The sequence below is a fragment of the Anguilla anguilla genome, chromosome 10 (genome assembly GCF_013347855.1).
Source record: "Anguilla anguilla isolate fAngAng1 chromosome 10, fAngAng1.pri, whole genome shotgun sequence".
In the NCBI taxonomy this organism is placed as follows: Eukaryota; Metazoa; Chordata; class Actinopteri; order Anguilliformes; family Anguillidae; genus Anguilla; species Anguilla anguilla.
The window spans coordinates 8,837,242-8,855,980 of record NC_049210.1 but is presented as its reverse complement, the minus strand read 5'-3'; the positions used below and the strand labels follow the sequence as shown (position 1 = coordinate 8,855,980).

The window sequence follows — 18,739 nt, the reverse complement described above, 5'->3', positions numbered from 1 at the left end:
CCGGCGCCTGGCCGCGGGTTCGTGGCGACGCGGTTACTGGTGTCAAGCTGCGGCGCGTCCAATCACAACTGCCACACTTCAGAGCCTCCAGCGGCTGAAGGCTTTTCTCACGCGGATTTTTATCTTTCCTTTTCCCGTCTTTTGTCTTTTGAAAATTTTCCTGATTCCCCAACGTTCTCAAGTTCTTTATTTGTATTATATCAGTAATAATCCCCCTTCTTTAAAGATTTTGAAGCTACATTTTGAAATTTGGCACAGGACATGACGGTCATGTTTTAACTAACCTGCAGAAGACAATAATGTAAAATTAAGTCTCTTGAGGATGTGAAAATACATCATTAAAAATCTTAATTTATCCAACATTTGATTTGTGTGTAATGAGAGCTAGTTTTTCTCCAATAAAGTCAATTAAAATGCTTACTTAATATATCCTTTAATGTGTGTAAATCACTTTGTGTTTCACAGTGTTAATGCTAACAATTTATTTCTGTGGTGAAGTCTTTTGAGTAATGTCTTTCCTTCAGGGCTTTCCAAAGGACAACACCTTCAGTACAGAACTGAATGTGATCGTCCTGCTGTTGCCCTTAATCACAAGGGCAAAGTTTGCATCTCTGAACATTAATAACCATCATCCTCTTTGGATTGATCGGCTGTCAGAGGCCATTACAGTTGAGTGTAAGAGGTTTACTATAAGAGTCTGCTATTGCTGACTCACAAACATACGCACACATGAAGTTGAAACCTGGACAGGCAATTAAGGCCCCACACGCATTTACGGTAAAAGGAAGCTTTTGAACAGTCGTGTTTTTCCATTCTTCTGTGCAAGGATGACGCACAAGTGTGTTTTGTGTCAAGACCCTCATGGAAATGACAGTGTACATCTTAAAAGGCTTTTATACTCGAATTTTTTTTTTTTAATTAATGTATTAAAAATGTCAGCTCCTGAGAGAAATGGCAGCATAAAAAGGATAATTACAGTCATTTTTATTCAGGCAATGAGATTTGGACAAAATATATATTAGTAAATGTTGTCATTTCACTAGTTTTTTTTTCCACTTTGCAAATATTAATGAGGGAAACAGGGGAAAATGGTTATTTGTCATTTCCATACAAAAAGCTGTGATCGAACATAACTTGAAATCTAAAAAGAAATAAAAGATGTGTTAGTTGGGGCAATATAATTGGCAGTTTTTTCGAATTCAAACTTAATTAGAAAACTAAAAATTTGACTCCATTTGGCACAAGGAAATCATTGTATATCGTCAGTTGAGTGCTAATATAGCTGACTGAGGGTGTGTGTGTGTTTGTGTGTTTGCATATGTGTATGACCATGTGTGGGTGTGTGTAGAGATTAGGGTACAGTTGCTATGATGTTGATGGAAACATTACCTCTCAGGGTAAAAGGCTCTTCTTCAGTCTCAGCACAACTCTAGACTGGACATACAAAAACAACGGCCAACGGCAGGACGGCCCCCATACTTCTCAGGCTGCCTCTCCTCTCTCAAATCACTAAGGCCCACATTTAAAATGGGGGAAAAGTGTGAACTAAATGAAACAACAAAAAAACTGCCTGTTTTTATGAGGAGGTGAAATCATTATTATCACAACTTACCATTTCATCTACATTTTAGTTTAAATAAACAAAAAAAAGACTTTACAGGTGCACTTAATTTGATTTTTTGGAGGCTAAGTGCCTAAAAAAAAAGATCATTACATAAATGATAATCTGCAAAGAGACAGAATTATTGTACATACACATGAAGGTAAATATTCTTGCTTTCAAATAGTCTTCCAACTTATTAAACATATCCGTCAATATTCTTTTCACAACATTCCATTACAGTACTCCATTTTGTACCCATGAAGCCAATTTGGCATGACAAAAGCACTTCTTCATAACTGGACATGAGGTCATGAGGGTTTCTAAATCTGATGTGGTATAGAGTCACTCAGCTTTCTTAGGGAACACAGAATTTATCTAGAAAAACGATTCATGAAAGATAAAGCATGACACAGTGAAATGGGCTAGCACATACAATGCAGCTGTATTAATTTTCATGTGCATGTGCATGCATGTGTACTTTTTTCTAATGAAACCATGGCACTGCCAGTATAACAAAATCCATCAGCATTGCTAGTTGTGATCTACTGGTGATGAAGCAAAAGCTCAATTGAAGGAGGGGAATTCATCATGAGTTCAACTGCAGGTCATAATGTCACCCACCATACTTGTGCAGCCTTTAGTGCATACAACTAATTCAGGATGGACAAGCCTAGTCAAAAACCTGATGGTGACAGAGCCCTAAGGCTTAAATTCCCATCTGCAGGAATGGATTGCCAATTCAGAAGCAATCCAATGCTGTCAGTCGACAAAGGGAAAATAAAATGCAACCAATGTCCTCTTGTGTACACTTTGTATTCACAAAGAATGAAGGTGAGACTTTTTCTGCCTCTTAAGATTAGGTCCTCGCTGTGTGTCGGGGAGCAAGTGCATCTGAGGCTCTTTTCGCTGGTAATTTATGACTCATTTCCTGTGTAAAATGTCCCCCACCCTCTCTCTACTCTCGCTCTAAAGTAATACATCTGCCCCAAAACCACTCTCCAAATCCTGTCAGGAATTTTACCTGACATGGACGCATTTTAAAAAAAAAAAACAAATTCAAACGAAACCGACAAAAAGACACAGATTTTGAAGAACGAAAAGCGCATATTCAAATGAAAGCACCTTACTTTTGCTAACCACAAATTACTAATTTGACAACCGCATACGTGCGCGCAATATCCACACAAGCATTTAAACAAAAAGGAACAATTAACGTCAGTAAACTTGTTCAAAAATAGCCTCCATACATCTATGTATTTGGACTGCAGTTTTGATCCATCCTCAGCTGCTAGGTATTCCCCAGCCGGATGTTAGCCTGGGACTGCTGCCTGGCTCTAGGAGTGCACATTAGCGCGGTGAGCGTCTTCATGCTGGAAACAGTAGGACCGTGTAGACGCAATACCTAATCTGTCGGCGTAGCGAGGCATTCTAGAGGCGCTGGCCAATCGCTGGGTAGCGCTGGGGTGGCATCTGCAGTCGCATGCACAGAGTAGAGGAGAAATAGGCAGGGCTGAAAGAAGGCATTGTAGACAGAAGGATCCGGTCTAAGTCTCTAGGGAGATTTTAGTCTGTTTTGCCCATCTTAGCAATCAGTTCATCACAGATCTTGGTGAGTTCTTCAATCTCCTGATTCTGGAATTAATAAAATGAAAGGTTTGGTTAGCCTTCACAGAACCGAAATGTCAGGGAGCTCCTGAGCTAACAATTTTTGGTTCTCCGCACATTCCTGGAACATTAGGGATGACAAAAGCAATGTTCCTAGCATGTTTGTCTGTCTAGTTCACTGGATGTCACTTGAACTTCATTTGTCACGGGGGGCAGTGCAAACAAATTTTTTTAGTTTGTTACTCAAGATTTGAAATCTGGGTGGTCATTCATGTGAATTTCATCAGGAATGTTTCAGCATTGTTAAACAAATCTTCCACTTCAGTGCTTTTGCTTGGAACATTTATAAAAATGTATTTGACCCATTACCCTCTGTGAGGTTTTTTCATAGCATTTTCATCATGGGATGCTGCCAGAAAGTGTGTATGCGACACAGAATGTTCTTTTCAGTGACAGAACTTGCTCGGAGAAATAAAATAGCTGTTTGGGGAACATTCTGAACTTGTTCAACATTCTGGAACATGCTGTGTTAGCATTTAATGGGGTTTATGTACACAGTGCGCTCGCTTCAGCACCTACACACACACACACACACACACACACATACAATGACAGCACACGTGATGGGTGGAGGCACTGCTCTGCCATGGCTCTGGCCCATACCTTCTGCTGGAGAGCTCTCTCTAAAGACTCCACTTTCATTTGCTCCTTCCGCAGGCTGGCATTGAGAGCAAGGCTCTCCGAGGTGGCCTTAGAGCGGACCTGAGCTATTTCCTCATTGGCCCTGACAGGGAGGGGCAGGTGGGTGAGGGAGAGGGAGAGAGAGAGAGAGAGAGAGTGAGAGAGATTAGATTAGCCAATCAGCTACATATATCAATGCTAACTCACTCAAACGGGACATTTTGTTCAGGGACACAAGAACGGTTACCAGCTGTGATTAAGGGGCTGATCAATAAATGTTTCCCACGAATGGCAATGGTGCTAAGTTACGCTGTGGGGCCTGCCTCTCCCAGTGCTGCTGGCTTTGCACTAACTTGGCCAGCGTTCTCTGGCGAGCTCTGCAGTTTCCCCTCATTGCCTTATCGCTGGCTGCGGTGTTGGTGTCAGGCACCAGGAGAGCAGGTTCCGGCTCTTACTTGTCCAGTTTCTCCTCTGCGTGGATCTTGAGGGTCTGGTAGCGCTGCTCTTCCTGCTTCACCCTGGCCAGGTACTCCTGCGCACACTTCTTCAGCACCTCTTCATTCTGGAAGGGAAACGCCTCAGTAAACTCCTCAGGAAAGTCACTGGGTCTAACAGCGCATAATTAATTATTAACTGCAGACACCACTCACAGCTTAAATGGACTAGTATGCTGTACACACACAAGCATGCACTTATAATGAGGACGCGGAAGGAATAAATGTAGATTTCTAGAAAGTACCTCTAATCAATATTTAATTAATTACCAAATATCCTCCCACAGCCCAAATGTTTATTTAAATGTGATCAGTTGTACATCGACACTGCAGCTCCAACAGTTTGTAGGCACTGGGTGCTGAGAGCCACTATTACAGAAGTGTGCGTACGGTACCTTCTTGAACCCCTCCAGGACGGTCTTCATGTTCTCGTAGCGCCGGAACAGGTCGGAGAGGGAGCGTTCGACGGAGTTGAGGTCGGCCAGAGCCTGCTCCTTCTCCGCGGTCAGCTGCTGCACGCCCTTCTGGGAGCTCATGGTGGTGCGCTGCTCGTCCTCTGTGGGGGTGGGGACGCTGATCACACACTGATCATACGCTGATCGCATGCTGATCATCATTATTTGCTTATAACCGCAGCCAGCCTCCCCCATCAACCCCTTTCAGAAATACATTGTTTACTTAGCATCCTTTTCTTTGTATACATCTCCAGCAAGGTAGGAAAGTGCAAAAACTTAAGTCTGAGTACAGGACCCACGTTCAGAGTGTCTCAGAGTAGGAGTGCTGATCTAGGATCAGTTTAGCCTTTTAGCTCATAATGGATAACATTCGGATACAGACAGTGGGAACCTGATCCTAGATCAGTACTCCTAAATAAGGGCAAATGGCTAAATGCAGGATGCTGTCACTCACCAATCATCTGTGCAATCGTCTTCTCATATTCTGCCACGATCTTCCTATGAACAAACAAATGGGTTTCAATGGGATAGTTCACTGCGGCTCAGCATTTCATTTTTTGAAACCTCAGTAGATGGGAAGACCACTGGAGGAGCCTACCTCATTTCCATGACCTCCTGTCTGCTGTCTGTGTACTTATTTTTCCAGTCGTTCACCTCTATTTCTTTCGTTATGATCTACGGCAGAAGAGATTTTTCTCCACTTGAAACTAGTGACAGATACAGTATGTATTCTGATGGTATATATTAATGCAAACTTCCAAGAACTTTTCACCGAAACATGAGACTGAGGTGAGGGGGACCACAATGCACCTGGACTTGGGATTGTGGCGTTAACCCAAACTACAGTCCTCTTAAAGTAAATTAAAGAGGACTGTTTCTATAAAAATAAAAAAAACAAAATTGCATAGAAAATAGAAGTAGGACCTAAAAAGCACGTGGGTCAGTGAAGTAGCATGAGAGCCGACAGTCACCTCTTCTCTAATCAGCGTGAGAACTGCTGCTTTGTCCGCCTCGCTGATGCAGATGGTGTCTAGAACTGGACTTCCTTTGTCGTGGCTCTCACTTCCTGTCAGCTTTGCGCTCTTGGCTTTTGAAGGGTCTTCGTACTGCGGAGAGGAGCACAGGGACGCCAGGGCCAATGTCGTGACTTCAAGGAATGTCTGGGATCTACATTAGACCCTCTTCCCTCCCCCACACTTACACACATAGTGCAGATTCAGTATCAGGCTGCAGCTGTGAACATATTTAAATGTATCCTGGAGGTATTATTACATAACTTTCCCTAACCAACTAAAATTTCTAAAATGTGATTACATTTCCCAGTTTTGCAAACAGAACTTTAATATTTGGTACATTTCATCACTGCTAATCACAATTTAGGTCCTTAGAATTATCAGCCTGTGCACTGTGAAAGCAACAAAGCAGAAATGCATCACCTGATGCTCGCTTTCTCCAGACAGACAAGAGAAAACGCACTCCCACAGGTTTCAAATTACACTTTTTGATTCAGTATTAATCATGTGAGTAAGGTCCAAGTTCCTCTTCTTCCAACAAGGCATATCCTCATTTGATTAAGACCCAAGAGCTCGCTCTCTGATTGCCCTTTTGCAGACTATGACACCGTTTAAACCCTAATCCCCTTCATCGGAACGTCCTTATCTCCATCGCAGCTGGGGCATACGCAGGCGTGGAAATGCACACTGTATGATGCAATCGTACCCATTTAGCTATTTCTTCAGAAAGATCATCAGGTTTTCTGTGCGACAGGCAACAGTCTCATAGATTATAACATCTGTACAACCAATAGAGAAAAGGCTACGTTGGCTCACTGCCACCATTTTGTTTTTCTAAGACATTCCAAAAACTGAAAATTTATCAATGAAAGTTTAGTGATTGGGAAGCGTGCCTCAAGTGAACCCCTTTTGGACTACGTGCTGACATGTATTACCAACCAATGTTTAAGTTTAATGGCATAAATGTTTAAAGAGTTTAAAGATGGCTCATACACACATAATTCACAGACTAAAGCGCTGATGTCCCCAGAGTCTAAGTGCTGATGAGGGTATACATAAAACAAAAGCTATTTCCACAGATGGTCTACACGAACTGAAAGAAGATTAAGCAAGAGAGCACTATGCATTTTGCTGTATGAATGCTCTCCAGTGTTGGTCACTGCCTAGAAGCATCGCAGCACAAATGCATATTTGTAACCTACTTTCCCCTTTGTTAAAGCCAGACCTCTCTCAGTCTGGTATATGTGCTTATGTAGGTCACTGTGATGTTGTTACAGTTGCTCCAATTATAAACCATAATTTAGAAACAGATCACATGCTGAACACCACCATTTTATTGTCCCCATTACTGTTGCTTTGCATTTATCAGTAATATAGGCTGTTTCCACCAGTGTATTAATGCCAGGCTATTATGCTATACAGCAATCTCTACAGTAAATGGACTCATATTCAGATTCAAGCTATAACAGCAATTACGTCAGGGCTAATAGTTACAGAACATATCAGTGTTTTTTTTCCACAAGAGGAAGGTACAACACATAACACTTTACTGTGGTAGCTACTCATTATTCCCTATTAACCTGGCTTTGAATATTTCATTTGCTCAAAAAATGTAAACTAACCAATATTGTACAAATTGCAATTCAATGTCAGTTATAATGTTTGAGTGTTATGTCATCATTGCAAACACATTTTGAATTCAGTTCAGAAGAATTCAGCTGGAGGAATTAACTTGCATCTTACTACCACCTAGTGGTCACCAAAAGCAGTTCAAACACAACCATGCAGGAACATCATCAGTACCACTTCAATGTACTCTATGAAGCAGTTATTTTGATTTTTTTAGTAAGTCACTCTGGTTGAGGGCATCTGCTAAATGCCCATGGTGTAATCTTAAAATGCAATCGCACTGATGTTCTGTGTTCATCTGTTCCACAGTCTTGCATAAAACCTGATACAAACACTGATACTCACTGGAAAGCAAGGATCCTTCTCCTCTTGATTTTCTGTGATCTTCACTTCTTTCCCTGTAGGGCACAGGAGATCACAGTTCATATACATAATTAATGTGATCAAAAACATTTTGTGGAAAGATACTATGCAGTATTGGGAAATTACAAATAAAAATTGTCAAGTTTGAATGACAGTTGCTTACATTACCAATAGGTGGCAGCATATACCACTGGAATGAGACCTGCCCAATGTAACACTAACAGAAACCTATATAATAAGCCCCAGAAGTGCATCGTCAGGTGAAATAGCAGTCTTGATCATCAAATAATTTGGTAGAACCCCTCTCGAGCATTATTGCATTGATTCGCAGTATTACGCAATACATTATAAAATAGTCTTTCTCCAACCTAGGAGCATAGTCCGCATCACTGAGCAAATCTATATTACATAAACCTTTCATGAGCAAGCACTGCCAAGTAGCCATGGGCACTCTCAGATTTCCTATCAATCCGTCAGTTACATTACAAAACAGACCGAAAGCAGGAGCTAAAACAGTCTCCAAATATTACCCATAATAAATAATTACAACACTGAAAAGTACAAATGGGAATTCAGACCAAATGATCACACCGTCATGAATAGAATATTCCTCGGAGTACAATATGAAGGTTTATCTTTAGATATTAATCTCACAATGTTTTTCAAGGGTAGATTCATTTTATTTAATTTTTTTATTTATTTAACCTTTATTTACCCAGGGTAGGTTCGCTGAGCACGGACGCTCTTTTGCAGCAATGCCCTGCTTCACACCCATACATATTCACACCTGGGAGTTGCCCAGTACAACCACAAGCAGCCAACAGGGATGGCAGCCTAAGATAACATAAAATACACATTTCTATCTTTGGGGAGTCTCTGTCATCCAAGCTTTCATCAACTACCACACAGGGAGGAGGATTTGGAGCTAGAGCTCTGAGGTGCATTTCCCAGCATGCACTGTGATGGTGTTATGAAAAACACAGCAGTCAGTAGACAAAGTTAGCGTGCTGTGTGCCAAGACACAAGTTCTCTTCTACGAAGGTCTTTTTTTTACAGCTTCACTTCAGGGAGTCTGGGAGTAGAGTTAGCAATACCGCTAGGCATATGGATGAGCGGGTAGGTGGAAGGGGTTTAATGAGTCTTTGTTGAACGGCTGGCCCTTCTCTACGCTGACATTTATTTTATTGGTTACCACTCTGGTTACCAGCCCCTTTAAAATGACACACAGGAAGTTAGCAGTTTAATTGAATGATTCATTTAAGAAAGCCACAGAGATTAAGTGGGATTTTTATGTAGAGAGGGAGCATTGTGAATAGATTCAGTCACACACAGTTCCACAAGTACGGTTCCCAGTGCCCAGTACGGCCACTTATAGTCATAGTAATGCAATGTTAGACGGAATAATGACTGAAATGCTATAAGACTTTCCACCTAAAAAGTATTCTCCTGTGTTTGCACAATGAGTAAGATGACAGACTGGAATAAGCTTTAGCCAAGAAGAATCATATAGCACCTAGGTTCAAGCTAGCCTTTACACGTCAAGGAAAATAACCAAGGATATGTTAATTATGCTCAGCTAGGTGTGTGCGCACAAGAAAAACAGAAACAGAGTGACAGAATGAAAGCAGTTCGGAGGAGAGAGAACGACGGGGGGAGCAAAACAGAAAAGAAAGGGAGAGAGCGAAACAAATAGTGAGAAATAAAGAGCAAAACAAAAGAGAGAACAGTGAAAGGTGGAGAGAGGAAAAGGCAAAACAGAGGACAGCAAAACAAATCGTGACAGTGACAGAGAGTGAGAGGGAAAGAGAGAGAGAGAGAGGGAGGCTGTCAGGAGAAGAATTACATCTTCAGTAACACATGACATTGCATGGAAAACCGCCCAGGGGACAGCGCACAGGGTGAGCTCATGTTTATTGCTATTCAAAGGCCTTGAGGAAACAGAATATGGAGAAATGTGGAGAAAAACATGTGCTTCAGTTGAAGGAAAGGCCGTGTGCTGATCAGAAGAGGAGCTTGCGCCACACGGGCCTACACACAGGAAGTGACCCGGGCGACCGGCGATTCGCTCACCCTCTCCGTCCAGCGCCTTGCCGCCGCAGTCGGAGGGCTCGTCCTCCTGCTCGGCTTTGCCCGCTTTCTGCCCGGTAACGGTGGAGGCCAGCTTCTCCTCGTCGGTGGCGTGGGCCTGGCGGTGAGCGATGTCCGGGACCGGGGGCTCCACAGCTTCATCGTCCTTTGGACAGCAGACACGCGGAGGGACAGATAGACTTGAGTATAGTGAGCCAATACGGATCAGATCACAGTCAGCCCGGTGAGTACAGCAGATTTCAGACACTAGTTTGAGAGCAGTTTCCAGGAACTAGGTTAAGAATGGTTTTCAGCCTCTAGTTTAAGAACAGTTTTCAGGCCCTAGACGAAGAGCAGTTTTCAGGCCCTAGTTAAACAACAGTTTTCAGGCCCAAGACTAAGAATGGTTTTCAGGCGCTAGTTTAAAAACAGTTTTCAGGCTGTAGTTTAAGAACAGCTATCAGGCTATATTTTAAGAACAGTTTTTAGTTTAAGAACAGTTTTTAGGTTATGGCTGCTGGCATACAGATAATTTTGTCAGTTGAGCAGATAAAGGTACAGATAGTGTTGTCTCTGCACCTCCCCAGAACTGCCCCAGTCTGTAATCTCTCTGCTTTTATTCGCTGCCTGCGTCTGAAGAGCAGTGCACAGGAGAGGCGGTTGATGACTCATGCGTTTGTCAGCGTGCCAAGGCAGTGCCGCATCGACGAGGACAGATTGATCATCAGGAGAGAAATGTGTCCGCAGACCTACAGAGGGCGCTCTTGAAAAGCAGGAGCCAGTGTGGGAAAGGGTGCACCACAGACATGGTGCCCGTTTGATACCAGGATGGCTCTGTGCCTGTGCGTGACTATATTCGGGCCTGAGAGTTCTAGGCACACTAGATCTGGGTGAGCTCTCTGTGACTTGAGAAAAAGCCATTGTGTGTGTGGGTGTGTATACTGTGATGATTTGCCATTTGTGCCCTTGTTTAGTTCCCTGCTTTCTCCACATTTCAGTAACAATTCTGTATCATCACTACAGTACAGACATTGACATGAACACTGCACTCTGAGTTCATGCTTTATAACCTTACCTGACCACAGACGTCCAGAACCAGAGACTGATTTTCATATTTCTTCACTTTGCACGCATTCCTACAAAGAAACAGGGCGGAGGTCAGAAAAAGAAACGCTGGACATCACATATGGACACGGCGCTTGAACTGTCATAGCTGTTCACTTTGGGCAGCTGCACAGAGAACACATCTTTACAGGAACGTCACACTGAAGTCATTATTGCACTGAGAGAAAGCCAGCTTTGTAAACACACCGATGCCATTTCAGTGCATTCAGTCACACACAAATTGAGTTTAAAAGCAAAAAAAGCAATAAACTCGCCCAATAAAAAATAATTGGGGCAGTCATTTAGCTACTGCAGTATACACAAGCAGAAATGTGCGCTGGGCCTAAAATGTTTGTTCACTGCAATGAGGGAAGATGAAAGCATTAGCAGCAATTACTGAACCAGGAATGCGAGTGCAACGTTTTAGTCACAGTTAACTATTCACTCCTTTGAAAAACCCTGGCGACAATGTGACCTACGAAACAAAGAGTCAACTGAGGCAAGTTAATTGATATGCTCCACTAATGCTGAAGGGATCAATAGCAACCCATCTGATCATGCTGTAGTCCTGTCGGGGTATATTATTAATTCCTGTCAGCAGTCACAGACAGGAGGGTTCACAAGGTCTGAACCTCTCTCTGTTTCACTGCTAACAGACACACAGGCTGATGTAATAGTCAGAGATTTTAAAACAGGCATGCGGTGCAGACCTAAGCCAATAAGTATTCTGCATTCTTCCAAGGTTTTATCAAAAGCTGACCTTTTAATTTTCCGGGTCTTATAAAATGACAAAAGCCATTTGAACCATACAGGACGTAAACAAAGCCGTACATGATTTTAGAAAGCGAATGAAGCCACGGGTGTGGTCTACGTGATCAATGCACTCGGATACGTGACACCCAAATGCCAACATCCGCCTCTTGAAAGGGGATCGCAGGGAGAAATGTGCTTTCAGCTGGTCAGTTCACTAACACCAAGTCCAGAAAGTAATACCGCCTGCCCATAAACACACAAACACACACCCTACAAATGTGACATCAGCTTCCATACCGCACTAAGTGCATGCGAGTGATGTCACGTGCCATCTCACTTTCCCATAAAGAGAGGTACACCCATATGGTCATAGGTTTCATGATTTCATAAGGTAAAGCGGTGAGACGCAAACTTGCATGTGGCATTCGTTGTTGTTGTTGTTGTTGTAATACTACATTTAAGCTCAGACATTTTGGTAAGATCTTTATAATCAAAGAGCTGAGTCTGTGCAACAGACAGTTTATCTTGCAGACATGCCTTATAAATGACCTTGGAGTACCTAAAGGGAACTCTTCTCACTGAGCATGTGCAGTCAAAGCAATTAATATACCCATAATGGAAACCAGTACTAAAATAAAACATCATCTAAAAACGCAGAGGATGGTGAATCATCTCTCTCTTCTTTGATCCCTTTTGGAAAATATTCGGGTTTAAAACGTTGAAGGCCTTTGTTTATAAATACAATGGAGCTATGCACTATGGGATTGTTGGCCCTGCCACCAAAGTTTCCCTTTGAAGTAGAGATATTTTTATCTTCCCATTCTCTACAATTTGAGTTAATGCTTTCCCCCCAGTGAAGATCCCTATTTAACAATTCAGTGTTCTCCTACACATTTAATGAATCTGTTCATGAATTAAGGATGTATGGTAAACACGTTTGGTGCAGGGTCTCAACATCGGAAGCAGAAACTCAATACAGCAATTCAACAATAAAGCACACATCCCTTTTAAATGGTGTGCATGTACTGTTGAGTAAGACCAAGACAAGATGGCGGACGAGCAACAGTACAGTACAGCAGGAGTGCCACACAGCAGAGATGGAATGGTCAGGGTGTGGTGGGGGGTAAGCTCAGCCAACACAGAGCTTTGGTGTCTACACAAGCACTCAGCTTAGTGCTTGGCAGAGCACCACACATACCTGAGCTCTAGACCATGCAAAGAGATACACTTAATGGGCACGAAAGGGAGGGGAGGGGCACGAGAGAGAGAGAGGAGGGGCGGGGCGGGGAGGCAGGGGGCCGGCCAGACCACAGAGAGAGGGGAATGGAGAGAAAGAGTACCTACTTACAACATTAAACAGAGAAACCGCACTTGCTCTGCTGTCCTGATGCAAACAACACGTGGGGTACACAGAGACACGTATGTCATGGATGGAGGAAAGGGGTAGGGTAGATGGACAGTGAAAAAGGATGGAGAAAGAGAGAAAGAAGAAAAGATGAGTGTATGTGTACTTTGCTAAGTAGAGAGAGACTGAAGTGCCAAAGTAAGAAGGGTTTAGCCTTGGGGGGAGGGGGTCACTTGTGAAAAGTGAACAGGAATTATGACAACTAAATACTAAAATAACACTTTTGTGCTCAGATTCTCCCGAAATGTCCATGCTATTGCAGTCATTTGTTTTTTAAATCCTGAAAATTTTCGCTGGATAGGCAGAACAAAGGGGGCTAGAAATATTATAAATATCTTATGACTACATCAAAGCATTTTATATGCACAGCAAGAAGGGGACCGAGCAGCATGAAAGAAATGGATTATTATTCATTACTCATAGTCTATTTTTGGAAATGTTAGTTAGACCCAGGGGCAGTTCTTGTCAGTGTGTCTGCATTCATGCTATCAGTGATGACTGGAGAATATTATCCAGTAATAGGAGGGCTCAACATCCAGGCCTTGTTTTTCCATTAAAGCCAGTTACACTGTATCAGTGTCTGGTTTCAGCTGGCCCTGCCTGTTACAGTACTGGACTGAAGCGGCTAAAGGGATTACGGTCATTGGGAGGCTCACTGGTGGGACAGGAGCAGCTCTAATGCTGCTTATAAGTGCCAGACTGCCCAGCACCACACAGAGGACATGTCTAAAGAGCATGACCTGCCCCCCTCTGATAACAGAGTAGAGTGAGCATGACCTGCACCCCGTGGCTAACAGTGTAGACAGCATGACCTGCACCATACAGCTAACAGGCCCTAAGGAGCATGACCAGCAACCCCACAGATAACAGTGTAGAGCATGACCTGCACTTCGCAGCTAACAGTGTAGAGCATGACCTGCACCTCGCAGCTAACAGTGTAGAGCATGACCTGCACCACACAGCTAACAGGCCCTAAGGAGCATGACCTGCACCCCACAGATAACAGTGTAGAGCATGACCTGCACTTCGCATCTAACAGTGTAGAGCATGACCTGCACCTCGCAGCTAACAGTGTAGAGCATGACCTGCACCCCAAAGCTAACAGGCCCTAAGGAGCATGACCTGCACCCCACAGATAACAGGTCTAAAGTGCATGACCCGTACCCTATAGCTAACAGTCTAAACAGCATGACCTACTCCAGAAAATTCAGTGGAGAATGTGCGATGCATGATGTCATTTTTTAGACACTATGCAGCTGCAATTGAGTCCAGAGGTATCACAAAACAAGTGATCAACAAAAGTGTGTGTGTGTGTATCTTCATGTGTGTGCGCGCGTACGTGTGTGTATTCATGTGTGTGTGTGTGTGTGCATTCATGTGCATGCACCGTACAGTGTGCATGTGCATGTATGTACAGTATACATGCATGGACACTCACGTGATTAGCCTGAGTGGCCCTTCTCCCAGAGTGTCTACAGAGGGAGCAGTCTTCAGCGAGTCCTCCCCAGCTAAGATCTTAGAGGGCTTAAAGGGGTCCACAGAGTCATCATAAGCATCGGGGTCAAAGCTGTAGGAGCCCTTGGAAAGGACCGGGGAGCTTCCAAGGTCGGCTGTGTCGGGTTCTGCCAGTTTGGGCGTGGCTTTCTTGTGGGAGTGTCTGCCACCAGCCTTCTTCCCCTGCTTCTTGGGCGAAGCTTTCTTCACCTCCCCGGTTTCAGAATCACCTGCCAGGCCAAACTCCATCCTGATTGGCTGGGCGTCTCGAGCTGTGCCCTCGGTGACCTCTGCTGGCGGTGCCGAGTCCTGCAGCCTGGAACCTCCACCGGTGAACGGGTTGACGTTGTCATTGTACTGGTCCGGGTCGAACCCATCGTCTACCTCGCCCGGGTCAGGCCCGTTCAGAGGCCCTTTCATCTTGAGAGACGGGGGCCTGGCCTTTTTGAGCTCTGCCCGCAGGTTCAGGTTCTGATTCGGATCCGCCTGCAGGTCCCCGGAGATCGTCAGGCCCGCCAGCATCTGGGCCGCGCCCGTCAGGTTGTTCAGAGCGTCCACGGCGTCCCGCGGGCCGGACACCCCCCGCTCCTCCTCCCGGACGTGGACGGTCAAGGGGACCTCATTCTGGTTGGAGTTCTTATCCAGGAGAGAGCCGTGCAGACCTGCTGCATTGTAGATCAGATGCTTGTCATCCTCGAGTAAATCTGCAGAGAAAGAGGAGTCAACATTTCACACTACACTACAAAAAAAAACAGAGAAGCCCTCCAGCTAGAAAAACAGAGATCTCACATTCAGACATCCAGCAGCCAAAACCATGATCGCGCAAAATATCTGTGAGAAAGCCATGATTAAGATCATTCTTTTATTTTGCACGATTCAGCTGATGGAACTCTTCAACTGGTGGCCAGTGTAGACTCTGAGGGATAATCACATGAATAGAGGGGGGGGGGGGGGGGGGGCAGGGGGGGGGTCCATATTTTTCGTGGCCGCATTCCACATTGTTGAGGAAGCATTTGTGGTCTGATGACACAATTGTAATGCAGGAAAGTTCAAATTACTCAGGACGTGGGAACAGATGGCAGAACAATGGCCCAGTTTCCCTGAACCGGCCCAAATTAGCGTGATTGCTTCCTTTCACCGCTGGGACGGCCCGTGACCGTGACTGCCCTTTTCTGTACCATGCTGGAAAATCCTCCAGGTGCTTCTTGTCACATTTAAGTAAGATAAACACGTCTTTCCACTGCCATTTGCTAAACAGTCCACAAAAAGCTGTCTTACAGCACAGTAAACAAAACTAACTGAGCTTAGCACTGTCAAAATGCCAAGAAGGGTCACTTTGGTGAGTGTTGTGGGATTTAATGCCACTGACAGGAGAGGTCAGAAGACAAAAAAAAGAAAAACCGTTATCATTAGTTGTAGCAACAATAAGTTATTCCAGCAAACACCTTTCTCTGTTGAAAAATTACTGTAACAGTACGGTTACAAGAGTACAGATATCGAATTAAAACCACACCAGTGTAGTGAAAGCCCTCACTCACATGTGTATCCAGTTCTAGCATACGGCAGGGAGAGGAAGAAAGAGAGACAGGCTTTAATTACAGGGCATTAAAGCCTACTTTAACAGGCAACACGCGAGCATGCCGTCTCCTGTCCCTCGGACAGGCACACCCAGAGGGCACACGCTTCAGGTGCTGTGGCCTCTTCCACACACGACTCGCACCCTTCTCCCCGTCTCACCCCAGTTACCAGAGACACCTTTAAATCTCTGCTACTCCCCAGTCTTCAAAGTCCCAGCAACTGAAAACACGGGTGCGGCAAGGCCAGGGGCCACCTTTTACTGCCTGGTAATGGATTTTGAAATGGGTTGTTAAGTTAAATCCAGATGGGGATGTATATTAGCGTAGCCAAAGCTAGATGGGAGGAAAAGATGGCGTCTCTAAGCTGGATGTCCTATATAGCCCTCAGTGCTGGTTTCAAGAGTCTTAAAAACAGCCATGAAAACAAATCTGTCAGCCATTACAGGAAGGAGAGTAATACAGTGAGAGAGAGATATTCTGTGACCCTCAGCTAGCCAGGCGTGCATCAGGGGAAAAGAGAGAGAGAGAGATGAAGAGAAAGGAAGAGAGCTGTTATGATGCAACACATATGCAAGTACCCAGTTGCAGATTCTCAGCAAAATATACACGTATGAGGATGCCTGAGACATGTCTGCCTTAAACCTTTACTGCCAGTCATCCTTTTCGTAATTATTGTTTTCTGTTTAGAAACGCTCAAAAGCGAAAGCACTTGACATCCTTATTTCCTCTTATTGAACTCTCCAGTACATTAACAGGAAGGACAGACCTATTCCAGAAGAACCCCAGTTAATAACAACCCCATTACAGAACAGCTCACCTAGCTTGTCAGTTCAAATGTTGAAAGCGGCTCAAAGTACAATTATGTGTGTGGGTGTGTGTGTGTGTGTGTTTGGGTGTGGATGTATGATTGTATGACTGTATGTTTGTGCATGCATCCATACTTTATGTGTCCATGCATGTATGTGCATGTGTGTGCACGTGCGTGTGAGTGTGTGTGTACACAGGTGTATGTGCACACGTGTATCTGCGTGCGTGCCTGCGTGTGCGTGTGCACATGTATTCCACTCCGAGCACCTGGAACTCATCACCTTGCCACAGATGAGAAGCAGGAGTGACTGCTCCTCTCTTGAGTAGAGACCTTCACAGCCACCAGGGCAACAGGACAGGGAGTTTCACACGGGTACAAGCTCATAACAAGGTTAGGAAGCTTAGCCATCTAACCTTACTCCCACACTTCATTTCACATGTCACATGGTTACAAACAGACAAAAGCAGCCTTAACTGACCTGCCTTTTCCAGAATCTTCCATCTGCTTCCTTTTACATACAACCCAAAGACAATGCTCGTCAACCTGACACACGTATGAGAGAGAGGCAGACCAGCACAGGAGAAGAGAAGAACCCAGCTTACATACCTGCCCTCCACGACATCGACGCGGTCATACCAGAGTTCAACAGGAAACCAGCCCCCTTCCCTTCCTCCGTGAGCCCTATAGCCCTATAGCCTTGCCTGTCTGTGCATTTTTCACTGGCCTTGAGGCAAGGACAAGTTTCCGTCTGTCCCCCGTCCCGTTTGCTGGAGAGGACCACAGCGGCTCCACCCAATCGAAGACACCTCCGCACTTTGACGAAGCAGATCCCTGCGCCAGCTAGAGCACCCCCTGCAGCCTCTGTCTCATCACTTTTAGAGGTCAGCGCACTGCCACTCCCCTGCGTGGCACAGACCAAAGCACCCTGCGTTTAGGTGCCGCAGGGCTTCCACATTAAAGGGTAATACTCACTTGACTAATAAATAAATGAAACATTTATTCACACAGTGATGATAATCAATGGCACACTGTGTTATTTCCATAAAATTGCTCTGAAGTGATGCAACCCAATTGACTGCCTCCTACCCGCCCCCCACTTCAGTGCAGGAGAGGAAAATGGGAATACTGCTAAACTAAAAACTAAATGAGTATCTCAGCAAATTAGTATCTCTATTATGACCTAACACACGGGGCTGCATTGAAATTATTTCCCTTGAGATCTTGATATGGACATAAAGCTTAACGCAAAAACCCCTCGATGTCTTTACAGAGGCAAAGCTTTGTTTACGAGCCACGCGAGAGACATGCACGCTTCCGTGTTCTCCTATTTCACAAGCGGGGCCGATGGCTAAATCGCCTATTGTTTACACAGCGTCGATCGGGACGAACGTCACCGAACTGTTCTTTCTTCAAACCCCTGACATCCTGAGGAAGTGGCCGAGAGAAGCACATCCACAAACTTCCCGCTCCATCACTCACACTGTCAGCTACGACAGGGACAACGACCGCTACGCTTTTTAAGTCTCCTGTTGTTTCTGCGCAGAGCGCCGCCCACAATCTAAAACGAGCAGCTGATGTACGCACGGCAACAGCATGCTACGATACCTTTCCGGTGGTGCTCAATCGCAGTTCGGCTCTTTTGCGTTTGCATGATCATTTCCATAGGGTTACATCACTGCGCTTCGATG

General features: G+C 44.6%; 1 protein-coding gene across 2 annotated transcripts in view; it reads right to left on the bottom strand.

Annotated features, from left to right (window-relative positions):
• Window positions 1-969: 969 nt before the first annotated feature.
• tacc1 (transforming, acidic coiled-coil containing protein 1) overlaps window positions 970-18,739 on the bottom strand; it is a 38,672-nt gene continuing 20,902 nt past the window's right edge. For both annotated transcript variants that reach the window (XM_035378486.1, XM_035378485.1), the window contains exons 3-13: window positions 14,611-15,370; window positions 10,986-11,046; window positions 9,914-10,076; window positions 7,826-7,878; window positions 5,810-5,944; window positions 5,437-5,513; window positions 5,293-5,336; window positions 4,779-4,939; window positions 4,345-4,451; window positions 3,872-3,992; window positions 970-3,235 (exon numbers count right to left, since the gene is read on the bottom strand). In XM_035378486.1, coding sequence (XP_035234377.1) covers window positions 3,167-3,235; window positions 3,872-3,992; window positions 4,345-4,451; window positions 4,779-4,939; window positions 5,293-5,336; window positions 5,437-5,513; window positions 5,810-5,944; window positions 7,826-7,878; window positions 9,914-10,076; window positions 10,986-11,046; window positions 14,611-15,370 — 1,751 coding nt within the window. In that variant the 3' untranslated portion in view covers window positions 970-3,166. The remainder of the gene's footprint in view (window positions 3,236-3,871; window positions 3,993-4,344; window positions 4,452-4,778; window positions 4,940-5,292; window positions 5,337-5,436; window positions 5,514-5,809; window positions 5,945-7,825; window positions 7,879-9,913; window positions 10,077-10,985; window positions 11,047-14,610; window positions 15,371-18,739) is intronic.